Source organism: Scyliorhinus canicula, chromosome 1 (genome assembly GCF_902713615.1).
Source record: "Scyliorhinus canicula chromosome 1, sScyCan1.1, whole genome shotgun sequence".
Classification (NCBI taxonomy): Eukaryota; Metazoa; Chordata; class Chondrichthyes; order Carcharhiniformes; family Scyliorhinidae; genus Scyliorhinus; species Scyliorhinus canicula.
The window spans coordinates 162,912,320-162,927,234 of NC_052146.1; the positions used below are offsets into that span (position 1 = coordinate 162,912,320).

The 14,915-nt window shown below is 47.4% G+C and overlaps 1 protein-coding gene across 5 annotated transcripts in view; it reads right to left on the bottom strand.

The window, feature by feature from the left end:
• col16a1 (collagen, type XVI, alpha 1) overlaps positions 1 to 14,915 on the bottom strand; it is a 476,156-nt gene that overhangs the window by 210,476 nt on the left and 250,765 nt on the right. For 4 of the 5 annotated variants that reach the window (XM_038801937.1, XM_038801918.1, XM_038801909.1 and 1 more), the window contains exons 21-25: positions 13,802 to 13,837; positions 12,528 to 12,563; positions 8,604 to 8,726; positions 3,294 to 3,338; positions 1,630 to 1,665 (exon numbers count right to left, since the gene is read on the bottom strand). In XM_038801937.1, coding sequence (XP_038657865.1) covers positions 1,630 to 1,665; positions 3,294 to 3,338; positions 8,604 to 8,726; positions 12,528 to 12,563; positions 13,802 to 13,837 — 276 coding nt within the window. The remainder of the gene's footprint in view (positions 1 to 1,629; positions 1,666 to 3,293; positions 3,339 to 8,603; positions 8,727 to 12,527; positions 12,564 to 13,801; positions 13,838 to 14,915) is intronic. The other variant, XM_038801946.1, reaches the window with a different exon arrangement.

Here is a 14,915-nt window from a genome sequence, read left to right on the forward strand (position 1 = left end):
TAACTATGTATCACAGGTTATAATCTCTACAAGTTAAGGAAGGTGGAGAGTACTTATAGTGAGTAAAAATATAATCACTTTGATGATAAGAGGGAATAACAAGAGGTAAGGATACAGAGGAAAATTAATTCTGTCCATAAAGAATAAAACAAGGTTTGAGACTCCTGTTGGGAGTTCTGTGCAGACCCCTTGAGGGAAGCTGTGAAGTGGTAAATTGCATAACTTCATATATTAGACAAGCGTATACTGGGTTAATGTAGGAATGAGGCCAGTATCAACCACTCACTAAGAAGGCATGTGACCTAGACCTACGTCAGTGTGGCATTGTCCAGAGTCATGTTGAGACCCAGGATAAAGATTGGCTCATACTTGTACCATTCACTGTGTGTTATGTAACAAGTGGGTTGATAAGGCTTGCTGTTGACATACAGAAGACGGTAGAGTATTCAGACACAGATTTCCGTGATCGGTCTCTTTGAAATGTCCCGGAGAATTCCACAATGGTCAGACACGGGATAACCGTTGCATCTCCAGTGAAGCAGTACCAAAAATCAATCAGAGTCTGAAAAGCCTCTACATCCAACTGCGATGACAGAACAGCTGGTTAACACAGCAGCCACTGTGCATACATTGTAATATCCAGCCAGCATGCAACAGCCACAACGGATGCTGGAACTGGGTACCAGTCTGTCACCATTGACAAAGACAAAGCAGGCAATCACTGCGCATACATTGCGATATCCAGCCAGCTTGCCACATAAATACTCTCCTCCAGCTTTCCAGATAGCCCACATGGAGATAGAAGGAAAAACAGCACCAAGGATAAGAATAGCATCTTCATCCACTGTGCAAGAAACAGAGCAACTGCAACCATGGATTGACCTGACAGCCGAACAGTCCAGGCGTGGTAAAACATAAAGCAGTGCAAATGAAAGCAAACTCAAAAGCCAGTCCAATCTCCAAGCCAGTAACAAGACGCTGAACCAACAGAGCTGACCACTAATGGCTAATGAGATGCAGTAGGATTATAAAGCATCCAGGCCACCTGAACCTCCAACTTCAAGGACTTGAATTGGGGATATGCAGTACTGAGAACGTTGCTAATGCTAATAGTCTAATTGCAATAATGTTGGAATGACATTCAATATGTAACAATATGTTAATGCATAAGGCTTATAACAGTAGAAGACTTGGAGTAAACTATTGTAACTATATCGATGTGAGATAGACTTCGGGATAGGTGTAGTAGAAGGTTTCGCCACATACAGGGTTAAGGTGAGATTGAGTACAGGACCACTCACACAGCGATATAAGAAGGCACATGGCATAGACCTCGGGTCAGTGCAGTTTTGGCCACAGACCTGTTAAGATCTGGGATATAATAACTCCATGCATGTATTCCTTATTGTATTGTCAACATTGTTACAAGGAGTTAATAAAAATTTGCTGTTAACATCCTGAAAACTATAACGGCTTTTTTAACAAGCACGCACTGTAACCAACACTATTGCAACACAAAGCATATAAAAGCTGGAAAAATTGCATTGTTTTGTGTTCTGCGTTTGTCTGACTATAGCTGAGGTGAGATAGGAGGCAACATAATAAGTGAGAAATGATCACTGTACTCACGGTTTTCCCAGTGGCTCCTGATTTGCCGATATTACCCTGTGAAATGGAGACTTGTCATTTGAACAGTGTACAAAAGCCAAGTGATTCCAGTCTGATCATTTTCCTGAACGCTCATTATCCAGACTGCAGCTCAACCTGGTGAGCCACAGGATTCATATTTGCACAATGTTTAAGCGAACCCATTGTTTTTTCCCCCCAAACTTTGACGAACTGAGTTGCATAAAGGAATGTGTTGGAAAGACTGTAAAGGATATCTATTTCGACACTGAAGGTTTTTTGCAATTATGTGAGGAGGAAGTGAGTTGTTCAGAGTAATGTAGATACCTTCATGACAGACACAGATGATATTCTAATTGGAAATCAAGAAACAACAGTTACTGAGATTATCTTTTTCGGCATCACAGAAGAGATGAGGACAAAGTACCAGAGAAATGTGGAAAATAAATGGGCGGGATTCTCCGGCGGCGGGATGCTCCATTTTGGCCCACGCCCGGGGGTTTCCTGACGGCGTGGGGCTGCCCCCATGACCAGCTGGCGTAATGGAGCATCCCGCCGGCGGGGTGAGGCAGAGATATGGAGCGATGGGGCGGAGCAGCCCATCCAATATATCAGGGGGAGAAACCAAATAGATTCAACACCAGTAAAAATAATGTTGGTGGGGCAACTCATGAAGTGAAAGCGGATGAATCTCCAGGAGTAGATGATTTTCACCCAACTGTTAAATTAGATGAAATTGTTGATGTGATCGTTATGATCTTCCAAAGCTTTCTTGATTCAGAAATTGTTCCCTTGCTTTAGGAAGTGATCAATATTACTCAATTATTTAAGAATGGTAAAGGAGATAAACTAGGAAATGATAGGCTAATTAGTCAAACGTCAGTTATGGGGTTGGCCTGGAGTGTATTATTAGGAGTTAAGTGACTGAGCACTTGGCAAGAGTCAACCAGACTCAACTTGATCATGGGGTTATAAAGTTTATGTCTAAGTAACCTCACTGATTCTTTGTTTGAGGATGTGTCCAACGTGGTGGGTAATGAAGTATATCTATGGATGTTATTTATTAAAGACATTCAACAAGGCTTCAGATAAGACACTTAACAAGAATGCATAGAATTGGAGGCTGGAGATGGCTGGTGATTTAATTAGAAGGAGGACAGAGAACAGAGCATGTACTCAATTGGCAGAATTCAGCTAGTGGTAACCTGGCTCTGCCGGGCATTAAAGGGATATTCGGTGGAAATATGCTGATCTACAAAAATACACAGGTGAAGTTAAATCTGCAAATAAACCTTGGCCCCATTCTGAACGTCGCGCAACTCACCGAGTGGCAGTACGGACATTTAATGATTTTCGACTCAGGAACTAGGGAAGCGTTGGGAGGGTTACATTCTGATGACAGCAAGACCATAAGATAGATAAAGTGGGAAACCCCTGCCAATATTATATGACAGTGGCATGTCCACTGTGGCATATATCTGTCTGAAATATTCTCAAATGGCTGTGCTGTGATTTGAAGTCAGTTGCTCTGGGTTCATGAATTCTAAACTGGATTAACGAATCAATAATAATAGCCGTAACGTTACTGTACTGCTCAATTTGTTTGAATTAAACAATGTGTCTGCTGAAGTGCAGTTAAGGTAGATATTGACAAGTCAGCAACTAACCTTGTCTCCCTTTAAGCCATGTGGACCTGGTGCTCCGGGTTGGCCCTATTAAGAGACCAATTTGATATTGATATGGCAATTTATCACATTCTCAAAACACCCCAAAGAGTGCCAAAGCTTATGAATTATTGTTTGAAATGCAGTTGCAGTTTGGATAAAAGTGGCAGCCCATTTGTGCAAAGCAAGATCCTACAAAACAATCTATTTTCATTTGGTGATGTGGGCCGGGGAGGAAGGCTGGCCAGGTCTCTGGCAGAACTCCGGTTTCTCTTCAAATAGAGATATTGAACTGGATGCACACTGATACCGTGATGTATTTATGGTGGGCACCCACCAGGGACTGCTAATGGCAAACCGCAATTGCTTATTTGGCCCCTTGTTCCGCACTGTAACCAATCACTGTTTGTCGATGTACCATTTGTCAATGTTCTCTGTTGATTATTCTCTTTGTCTACTTGTACGTACTGTGTACATTCCCTCAGCCGCAGACAAATACTTTTCACTGTACTTCAGTACATGTGATAATAAATGAAATCAATCAATCAAATCAATAATGGCAAGCACAGGCTTGAGATGTGATCTGGAAGAGCAAGCTGAGAAACACCTAACTGCCCAGCATGCCTTTCAAACTTCAGGGCGTCTTTTCGATAAGATCACTCTCCATCTCCCACAATTGCCTGACAATAGTTTGGGGCGGGCGATGCTTGAAGGGTCACTGGATGAGTTGTTGGGAGGTTTATGCACTCCCTCTGATGCTTCACTTCTCCTCTGCACTTTTCTGGCTATGACTCTTGATGTGTTCAAAGCCTTCCCAAACGAGCCTTCTCCATTTTCGCTGGTCACAAGCCAGGGGCTTCCATTAGTTAGTGGGGAAGTTTGATCTCTTCAGGCGTGCTCTGAGGGTATTCCTAAAATGTTCGGATCCGCTGTCCTCCTGGGAGTCTCAAGTTCCGAGTGAAGCGGTTACCCATATTTTGAAAACATTCTCTTGACGAAGGGTGCATTTACATAGCACCCATCACAGCCACAGAATGTCCCAAAAAGCTTAAGAGCCAGCAGAATACTTTGGAAGTTAGTCACTGTTTATAGTGTAGGAAATGTGGCATCAAACTGCATGCAGCGAACACTCACAAACAGCAATGTGATGCAATCTCTTTTTGCGATGCTGATTGAGGGATAAATATTTGCTATAACTCTCCCCACTCTTCTTCAAAATCGTGGCACACAAAATTTTACATCAATCTGAGAGGGCAGATGAGACCCTAGTTTACTGTCTAAGCTGAAAACAGCATCTCTAACAGTGCATCCTTCCCTGATATCATATCATACATAATATACAGTGCAGGAGGTCATTCAGCCCATCAAGTCTACACCGGCCCTTAGAAAGAGCACCCTACTTAAGCCCCACCTCCACCCTATCCCCATAACCCAGTAACCCGCCTAACCATTTTTTTTGACACTAAGGGTCAATTTGGCATGACCAATTCACCTAACCTGCACATTCTCGGACTGTGTAGGAAACCGGAGCACCCGGATCAAACCCACACAGACACGGGGAGAAAATACAAACTCCACACAGACAGTCACCCGTGGCTGGAATTGAACCTGGGTCCCTGGTGCTGTGAGGCAGCAGTTCTAACCACTGTACCAGCGTACCCCCCCCCCCTCAATTTAAGATGCTAATATCTGTGTTGTGGATGAGGTAAACGAGTTAAAACTCACAATGGGGACCTTTTTAAAAATATGAAACAAAACAAAATCACAACTATTCAAGCTTGCCACGGTAAAACTCTAGATTTTGTTATTACTTCCAAGTGTTAAAGATGGTACTTTCTAAAAATAATTGTTACACTGGAGAATCAGACGAGGGATTGTGCTCAAGTCTGAGTTTGGGACTTGAACTCACCTCTGAGCATGCATTTCTCCCTTATTCTGAAGGTGACATAATTATGTTAGAATTTTTGATTTTCTGGCTTAGAGCTCTGAGAAAATTCACTTTCAGTAACTGCCCCATTTGTGAATTGGAGCAAGAATGAGCTGATCCCTACAAAGGCCACAGGCACCATGAACAACACTGGGTCAGGAACAACAGAAACACCACTCATCATTTTATAATGCTGCATGACTTGCCCTGGGGGCTGGTTTAGCTCAGTTGGCTGGACAGCTGGGCCGGGATTCTCCCCAACCCGGCGGGGGGTCCCGGCGCGATGGAGTGGCATGAGGCACTCTGGCGTCGGGTCGCCCCAAAGGTGCGGATATCTCTGCACCTTTAGGGGCCAAGCCCTCACCTTCAGGGGCTAGGCCCGCGCCGGAGTGGGTTGGCGCTCCGCCGGCTGGCGTGAACGGCCTTTGGCGCCACGCCAGCCGGAGCGGATAGGACTTCGCCGGCCGGCGCAAGCCGCACATGCACCGGAGCGTCAGCGGCTGCTGACGTCATCACGGCACATGCGTAGGGGAGGGGGTCACTTCCGCCTCCGCCATGGCGAAGGTGGAGGGAAAAGGATGCCCCCACAGCACAGGCCCGCCCGCCGACCGGTGGGCCCCGATTGCAGGCCAGGCCACCGTGGGGGTGCCCCCCGGGGCCAGATCACCCCGCGCCACCCCCAGGACCCCGGAGCCCGCCCGCGCCGCCTGCTCCCGTCGGTAAGGTAGGTGGTTTGATCAACGCCGGTGAAGAGGTTGACAGCGGCAGGACTTTGGCCCATCGCGAGCTGGAGAATCACCGGGGTGGGGCGCGCCGACCGGCGCAGCGCGATTCCCGCCCCCGCCTAATCTCTGGTGGCGGAGAATTCGGGACATGCCGGGGGCGGTATTTACGCTGGCCGGGGATCGGAGAATCCCGCCCCTGGTTTGTGATGCGGAGCGAGGCCAGCAGCCCGGGTTCATTTCCCGTACCGGTTGAGGTTGTTCATGAAGGCCCCGCCTTCTCAACTTTACCAGATGCTTGCTGTGCAGTTGGGTTGATCATTACAGATCGGTTCTGATTCTTCAACCAAGGCGATACCGAGGCCAATTCTGGAGTCCCAACACAGTGCCAGCTGTGATCAATAAACCAGAGACAGATGAAGAATTGACTCAGACGCTTTCCTTCCTTTATAGGTGAGTCCTGCACTGTTAAGTGCCTTTAGTAATGGAACAATCGTAGGGAGCTGTTGTTTAATTCTGAACATACTATCCTGGTTGCTATCTCTGGTCAAGACCTAAAATGTAACACTGGATGCACTGGGAACCATGGGCAGGATTCTCCGATCCCTTATGCCGAAATGACGTTAAAATCGGGGGCGGCGCCACTTTTGCGATGCTCCACCCCCTGAAAAGGGGAGTATTGAGTACACTGCATGCCATATCCACGGCCTCAGGCCATTGCCTGAGGTCCGCCTCACAAAGCTCAGTCCCTGACTGGCTGAGTTCCTGATGTGACCATCAATTCACAAGACACGTGGTTGGAAGTGAAAAGTGGTTTTAATTGTCTTACAACTGAGCCTCCCTGCGACGAGATGAACTGGCAGCAGGCTCACAACTGCAGATCTTTATACTTCCAGTTAGTGGGAGGAACCATGGGAGGAACCATAGGCGGAGCCACGGGTGGAGCCCAGTACAAACTCCTCATCTCCCCCTATGGGCAGAGCCGCGCAACTGCTCGTATACCGAGGTTACAGAGACACAACACATACAATATAACACAGTGAATTACTAGGATTGTGATTCACCACATTTCCCGATGGCGTGGGACTCTCATGGTCTCACCCATCGGGAAATCAGCGTGGTGGCTGCGGACTCAGTCCAGGGAAGGGCCGATCCGCGGATAGGGGGTGGTTCATTCGGGGCTGGGGCACTGAGGGGGGGGGGGGGGGCGTCCGGGGCGTGCGATCCGGCCGAAGAGGGGGACTATTTGGGTCCGCGGGCTGCATCCGCCAGGAAGCATGGCGCGGCCGCTGTAGGCCACCGCCATACGCATGCTTGGCCACGGACCTGGCAATGCTCCGGGCTGTAAAGGCAGCTAGAGCTGGGAGCTCTACACAATTTTCATGCCGGCTTGGGGACTTGGTCTCCCAAATGGAGAATCCAGCCCCATATGTGGCCGCTAACCTAACCAGGAGGTGCTGGAACTTTGCACTGATTTGTTCAAAACGAGTTTCACAAGATCTATTTCCTTGTCAACAAGATTCAAACTCACACTCGCCAATCAAATACAGGCTGTTCAGAATTTCAGAGGGCATTTTGCAGATATAACTTGCCCTCGGGTCGCCATGAATTGAGGAATAATCCCAGAATACTGCTCTGAGGACCCGATAGAAAAATCACACGGCCATTAAATAAGATTATGGGATTTTTTTTCCGCCCTGTTTTTTGAACACTTTTGTTAGAAATTGGAAAGAGCTGCTTGATTGGCAGTCAATAATCATCCAATTGATGTGACAAGTTGGGATGTTACAGGAATGGACTCTTCAGGTGACCAGAGATGGATGTATGAGGAGGCAGATGATCAGGTGATAATTAAGTCTCTAGGAAACTCTAATGTCCCGAATGACTACTCCATGTTCTAAACGACCAATCTGTGCCAGTAGTGGTTCATGAGGTTACTACTTACCATGATTTAGGGTGTGTGCAAATTCACACATGGCCATTTTGTTTTTGGGTGACAGATTTGAATGACTGCTTTATTCAGAGCATTGAAGATCACAAAACTACCAGACTGCGTTGATAAAAAAAATTAGATCACAGAGCAGGTCCATGTGTAAGTCAAACACAGCTCCGATGCATGTGGAAGTGAGATGATCCTGGACTATCCAACGCAAACAGGTAACATGTGCAGACAAGTGGCTTTCTATTCAGTAGGATGTCCTGGAGCAACACCAGACAAAAAACAAAGGGATATTTGAACTCAACTTTTAAAGCCTGAAACAGACAGATTTTTAGTCAGTAAGGGAGCCAAGGGCTATGGAGATAAGGCATGGAAGTGGAGTTGAGGATCATCATATAAGATCAGTCATGATCTCACTAAATGGCAGAGCAGACTTGATGGGCCGAATGGACTACTTCTGCTCCTACGTCTTATGGCCAAAGGAGTTCAAAGCAGACTTGCTTATGGAAAGTTTGGCATGATCATTCAGGTGACATATCAAATAATGAGGTTTTCTTCAATGTGAGGCAGTGAAATGGATCAAGAGACAAAAACCAGAATTAAATCCCCAAACTTTCCCATAATCAGTGAGCAAAATCACTTAAAGGATATAAAGTGTGAGATGATTTATTTGCAGCAACATTTACGTCCTCTCTGACCTGTGTCGCTATAGTTTGGATACTCACAGGTTGTCCAGGTTCTTGAGCTCCTGGGGGTCCTGGGTCACCTTTAACTCCCTGTGGTCCTGGAAGTCCCACAATGTTTCCGAGCTCGTCAGGGAGTTGTGGACAGACCTTACAGGATTCGCCCTGTGTCACGGAGCAGAGGGAAGATGTTTCATATTGGTAAATAATCCAGTTTCTCCCCTCACCAGTTTTCGCATCAAAGTAACAAGAAAATGATTGGACACCAACTCCATAGACCTATCTCCAAGTCTACCGAGTGGGTGCTTATTCGTAGCTGGAAATATCTATCGGGGTTATTTAACAAAGGCAATGGGAGCCCTGCCTCACAACTGGAGATTCAGCAAGAGCCCCGTGTCACTGCCAATCAGGAGGTCCCGCCTGAATGAAGTGCCACTCAGCCACTGGCCAGTGGTAGGATTTCTCTCAGATCAAGGACCAGAAGGTGGAAGTCCCACCCACTGACAGCTGTCAGCCAATCAGGAGCCAACTGCTCTTCATTGCTCAGCAGCATCACCAGGGAGGCCATGGTTACTATCGATAATGCACCCACCCAAGGCTAAGGATCTCCAAGGGATCAGAACATTGATGAGTGAAGGCAGAAAGTAGGGGGCGGGGGAGTGGTGGTCATGGAGAGGGAAAGTGCATCTTTCTGATGCCTGATCCCTTGATCAGGCACTAAGTGTCTTTGAACAAGGGACCTCCGTAAGTGGGCGACACGGTGGCACCGCGGTTAGCATTGCTGCCTCACAGCACAAGGGACCCGGGTTCTATTCCAGCACTGGGTGACTGTGGAGTCTGCACGTTCTCCCCATGGCTGCATGGGTTTCCTCCAGGTGCTCCAGTTCCCTCCCACTGTCCAAAGATGTGCAGGTTAGGTGGATTGGCCATGCTAAATTTCCCCGTAGTGTCCAAAGGTTAGGTGGGGTTACAGGGATAGGGCAGGGGTGTGGGCCTCGATATGATGCTCTTTTGGAGGTCTGTGCAGACTCAATGGGCTGAATGGCCTCCTTCTGTACTGTCGGGATTCTATTCCATGGGAGACAGCAAGCAATCCTGACAGGGTTTGCTTTCGGAGTCCATGGGTGGCGAGTCCCCTGTCTTTTGCAGCTAACTTAGACACATTACTCTTTGTCCCTTCGTCTATATCATTAATAGAGTTTGTAAACAGCCGAGGCCCCTACTGCTGATCTTTGCGGTACTCCACTAGTCACAGCCTCCCAAATGTCCCATTCATCCCTACTCTCAGCTTCTTGTCCATCAACCAATTGTTTATCATGCTAACTTATTATGCCCAACACCGCAAGCCCTTATCTTGTGTATTAACCTTTTGCGTACTTAGCATGTCTTTTGAAAATCCAAGTACACTACGCATATCGATTCCCCTTTATCCATCCTACTGGTAATATCCTCAAAAAGCTTTCACAAACCTGTCAAACAGGATTTCCACACTGGATCTCCAAGGGATCAGAACATTGATGAGTGAAGGCAGAAAGTAGGGGGCGGGGGAGTGGTGGTCCACTCTGACTTATTCTAATTATATGGTTATATAAAAGTGCCCTATTCAGATCCCACCACTTCCCCAATGGCTGATAAGGTTCCTGTTTTCTCTCTCCCTCCTTCCCTGAATCGCAGTGTTATATTTCCGTACTTCCAATCCATTGAGACCTTTGCCGAATTTAGGGCATTTTGGAAAATCATAGCTAGAACACCCACTATCTCTGCAGTTACTCTTTAAGAACCCTGGAATGTAGGCCTGGTCCTGGGGATTTTTACATTGAATTTACAGTGCAGAAGGAGGACATTCAGCCCATCGAGTCTGCACCAGCCTATGGAAAGATTTCCCTACCTTAGCCCGCACCTCCACCCTATCCGTGTAACCCAGTAACCCGGGCTAACCTTTTTTTTTCTGGACACGAAGGGAAATTTAGTATGGCCCGTCCACCTAACCTGCACGTCTTTGGACTGTGGGAGGAAACTGGAGCACCCGGAGAAACCCACACAGGGACGGGGAGAAAGTGCAAACTCCACACAGGCAGTGACCCGAGGCCAGAATTGAACCCGGGTCCCTGGTGCTGTGAGACAATAGTGCTAACCACTGTGCTACCGTGCCGCTCGATTTGTCGAGCCTTGTCCTTTGAATGCCCCCAAACGTTTTCCTCTGATATTAATTATCTTAGTTCCCTTACTCTTATTATCCCCTGGCTTACCCACTATTTCTGGAATGTAACTTGAGTATTCTGCTGTGAAGACAAATACAAAGGGTAGGAATCCCCATTAAAGCCACCCCCATGCCGCCAGGAAACCCGCAGACAGGAGTGCACTGTCAGCGGGACCAGAGAATCCGATGGCAGCGAAGGGTCGGAGAATTCCGGGCAAAATATTTCACTGCACTGGGTCCAATTCCACTTCTCTGCTGTGGCGAGATTCCCCTTCGGTGGTAGGAATCTGCCCAGAACCCTGGCTCCATCCAGGAAAGTAGCTGAGGGCCACAAGGTGGCTGTAAATCTGGCCCTCCCATCAGCAATCAATATGTACCATATATACCAAGCAGATGTGCACCTTCTATGTTGTCGCATGACAAAGTAACTTGGTATTTATGGGAATGACAGCCCTGTTCTTAAAAGGATTTTCTAACAAATGGATTCCTCTCAGATTTATGAAGTCTGTTCCATATTTAAAACAGATTGAGCAGCTGCTTCATGTATCATCTGTCAGTTTCCTCCCAGAATCATGTGGTAATACACTGTGAACGGTAAGAAAAACTGTCAGAGCAACTGATTCCTTCAGAACATGCTTTTGGCGAGAGTATTGCAAAATGACTGCTTGCACGGAATGGTGTTCCCCATAACCTTGTTACTGTCAAATACTACAAGCGTAAGTAAATGAGGTTAGTGGCTTAACCTGCATAGAACTGGTTTAACAGGCCTCCTGAGATCCACTACCTGATCAACTCCAACCAGAGAATCGAGCCTTATAGATATTAAAATGGTCAATTGATCAGAATCAGGGTTATTGGACAGATTGGTGTTACCTTACCTCCACAGGAGCTGATTTCATAGCACAAGGGGTGTCGTCCACCCACTGAATCTGTATTCAGGATAGGCAAAATGAGTAATTTGTGTTCTAAAAAGCAATGATGTGGAGGTGCCTGTTATACAATGGTGAACGGTTCAGCAAAATGTCCAATTCCTATTTTCTTCCCACACCTACTGGTGCACTGAGGCAGGCTTTTGTCTGTTACCACAGCTAGTTATTCCTGGGACAGGTCGCTAGTCTGTTGCCAGAGGCTGAGAGCTGGAGGGGCAGTGTGGCTGACCAGGAGTCTGTCCCGCTCTCACTGCCAGCCATTGGTGTGTTGGAAGGATTTCCAGGTTGACACACAACCTGTTTGGCCGCATTGCGAACGCACATTCCTTGACCATCGAGTCCTGGAGTGGGACTCGAACCCAGAGCTTCTGGCTCAGAGGAAGGAACGCTACCCACTTCGCCACAAGACCTCCCAGCCAAATGTACACAAGATTTAATTTGGACCTTAGGGAATGATACATCCCAGAGGCCATTTGGCCCATTGTGCTGTGCTAGCTGTATGAATTAATCTAATTAATCCTTCTTCCCTGCTCTTTCCACATAGCCCTGCAAATCATTCCTATTTATCCACATTTTTTCCAATTCCCTTTTCAAAGTTATTATTGAAACCTTTTCCATCATCCTTCAGGGAGCACATTCCTGATCAAAACTCATTGCTGCAAAATAATTCTCCAAGCAGCCTGTGGTAATTTTGCCGATATCTTGGTCTACCATTTATGGGTCTAAGGTGTGAGGGTTTGGAGAGAGCAATGTTTCTCTTCTTGTGAAGGGAATTAACTTTTCCTATGACGGACTTATGGTGAGGAATTCCCGACTCTCAACAGTTAATGAGCTCACCTTATCTCCCTTCAAACCAGGATCGCCTGTGTCACCCTGTGTGGAAATTAAACAGAGATTCATCAGATAAAGGAAAAGATTCTTTTTAAGATCACATTGTCTGGGACGGAGTCCAAACTAGCAGCAACCAACCGTCCAAGAAATCACCACATTTCTTTTTAAACTGGAAAATCTCCGAGTCAGCAGCTCATTACATCCTCAAAGATCAGAGCTGATACCCTGTTCTGTCTGTAGTCTGGGACCCAAGAACAGTAGAAACACAGCATGAAAAGCAACTTGACAAGGTAGGTCTTAAAGTCAGACAGGCAATTTGGAGTGCTGAATGGTCCATGCCTCTGATCCCAATGAATAACTCACCCTGGCACAGAGGTTAGCACTGTTGCCTCACAGCACCAGAGACCTGGGTTCAATTCCGGCCTTGGGTGACTGTGTGGAGTTTGCACATTCTCCCACTGCCCACGTGAGTTTCTTCTGGGTGCTCTGGTTTCCACCCACAGTCCAAAGATGTGCAGGGTAGATGGATTGACCACACTAAAACTGCGCCCAGTGCTCTGAAGGTTAAGTCAATGGTGATTCCCTTCTTGTTTCTTGTGGGCGGCACAGTAGCACAGTGGTTAGCACTGTTGCTTCACGCCCCCGAGGGTCTCAGGTTTGTTTCCCCGTTGGGTCACTGTCTGTGTGATATCCGCATGTTCTCCCCGTGTGTGCATGGGTTTCCTCCGGGTGCTCCGGTTTTCTCCCAAAGTCCAAAGATGCGCAGGGTAGGTGGATTGGCCATGCTAAATTGCCCTTTGTGTCCAAAAACGTTGGGTGAGGTTACTGGGTTATGGGGAAAGGGTGGAGGTGTGGGCTTAAGTAGGGTGCCCTTTCCAAGGGCCGGTGCAGACCCGATGGGCTGAATGGCCTCCTTCTGCACTGTAAATTCTATGAAATCTATGAAGTGGTGTTAACCACCTAGGACTGGGGAGGTTGACTGGGTGGGGTGCTCTTTCAGAGGGTCAGTGCAGACTCGATGAGCTGAATGGCCTCCTTCTGCACTGTAGGGATTCTATGATCTACCCCCACCACCCAACCTCAAAACATATACCACCTGATGGCTGAGCTCATTAAATGCCCCACTGCACTCCAGACCAATAAATACCCCTCCCCATCAGACCCCCTGACTGCAACAAATATCCTGCATCACCCAACCCCTGATATCTGATCTCCATAGATACCCCACAATCTTACTAATGTAGGGATACAGATCCAGTCAGGATGTTATTTTATCTTACCTTCTCACCCTTTGTTTCTGGAGGTCCAGGCACGCCCTATGTTTGCATTTGAAGAGATAATTCAAAATCATATAATATGTCAGTACAGATGATTCACAGACAAAACAGCCAGTCTATCCAAATCCTCCGACAGCTCTCTACACCTTTGTGTACATTCCTGAGTGGATTGCACCCAGACAGAAACATGTGCCAAAGATTACCATCACTGCTCTCTCGAACAATTTACCAAGAGAGATGTGTCAAGCTCCGATTAACTCTGATGAAGGATGTGACCGAATAATTTTATGTTTTATAAGTATTAGTTCAAAAAAACAGGAAATCTTGCTGAGATTACACAAGGAAAGGCGAGAGCAGAATGTCCAAATGTGATATTATGATTATAATGACACAGCGAGCGTCAGAAGGCTGTGCTTTTTCACGATGGGTACTGTGGAGTGATTCGCAGGAGGTTTTGGGTTCCCTTTAAAGTGAATGCAGGCCCTCAAGGTTATGAGTCTGCCCTGTTCCACAGCAAATCTGGGGTTTAATAGCTTCACTTATCCCAGAGACAGTCTCTCTCTGCCCGACTCCGGAATAGGGACGGTCTCTCTCTGACCCATCCCAGTACAGGGACGGTCCCTCTCTGTCCAATCCTGAAATAGAGATATCCGCTCCCTTCCAATCCCAGGATAGGAACAGCCACCCCCCTCTGTCCAATCCTGGTACAGAGACATCCCCTCCCTGCCCAATATCGGGTTAGGGACATCCCCTCGCTGCCCAATCCCCGATATAGAGACATCCCCTCTCTGCCCAATCCCGGTATAGAGACACCCCTCCCTGCCCAATCCCCGATATAGAGACACCCCCTCTCTGCCCAATCCCGGTATAGAGACATCCCCTACCTGCCTAATCCCCGATATAGAGACATCCCCTCCCTGCCCAATCCCGGTATAGAGACATCCCCTCCCTGCCCAATCCCCGATATAGAGACACCCCCTCTCTGCCCAATCCCCGATATAGAGACACCCCCTCTCTGCCCAATCCCGGGTTAGGGACATCCCCTCCCTGCCCAATCCCCGATATAGAGACATCCCCTCCCTGCCCAATCCCGGTATAGAGACATCCCCTCCCTGCC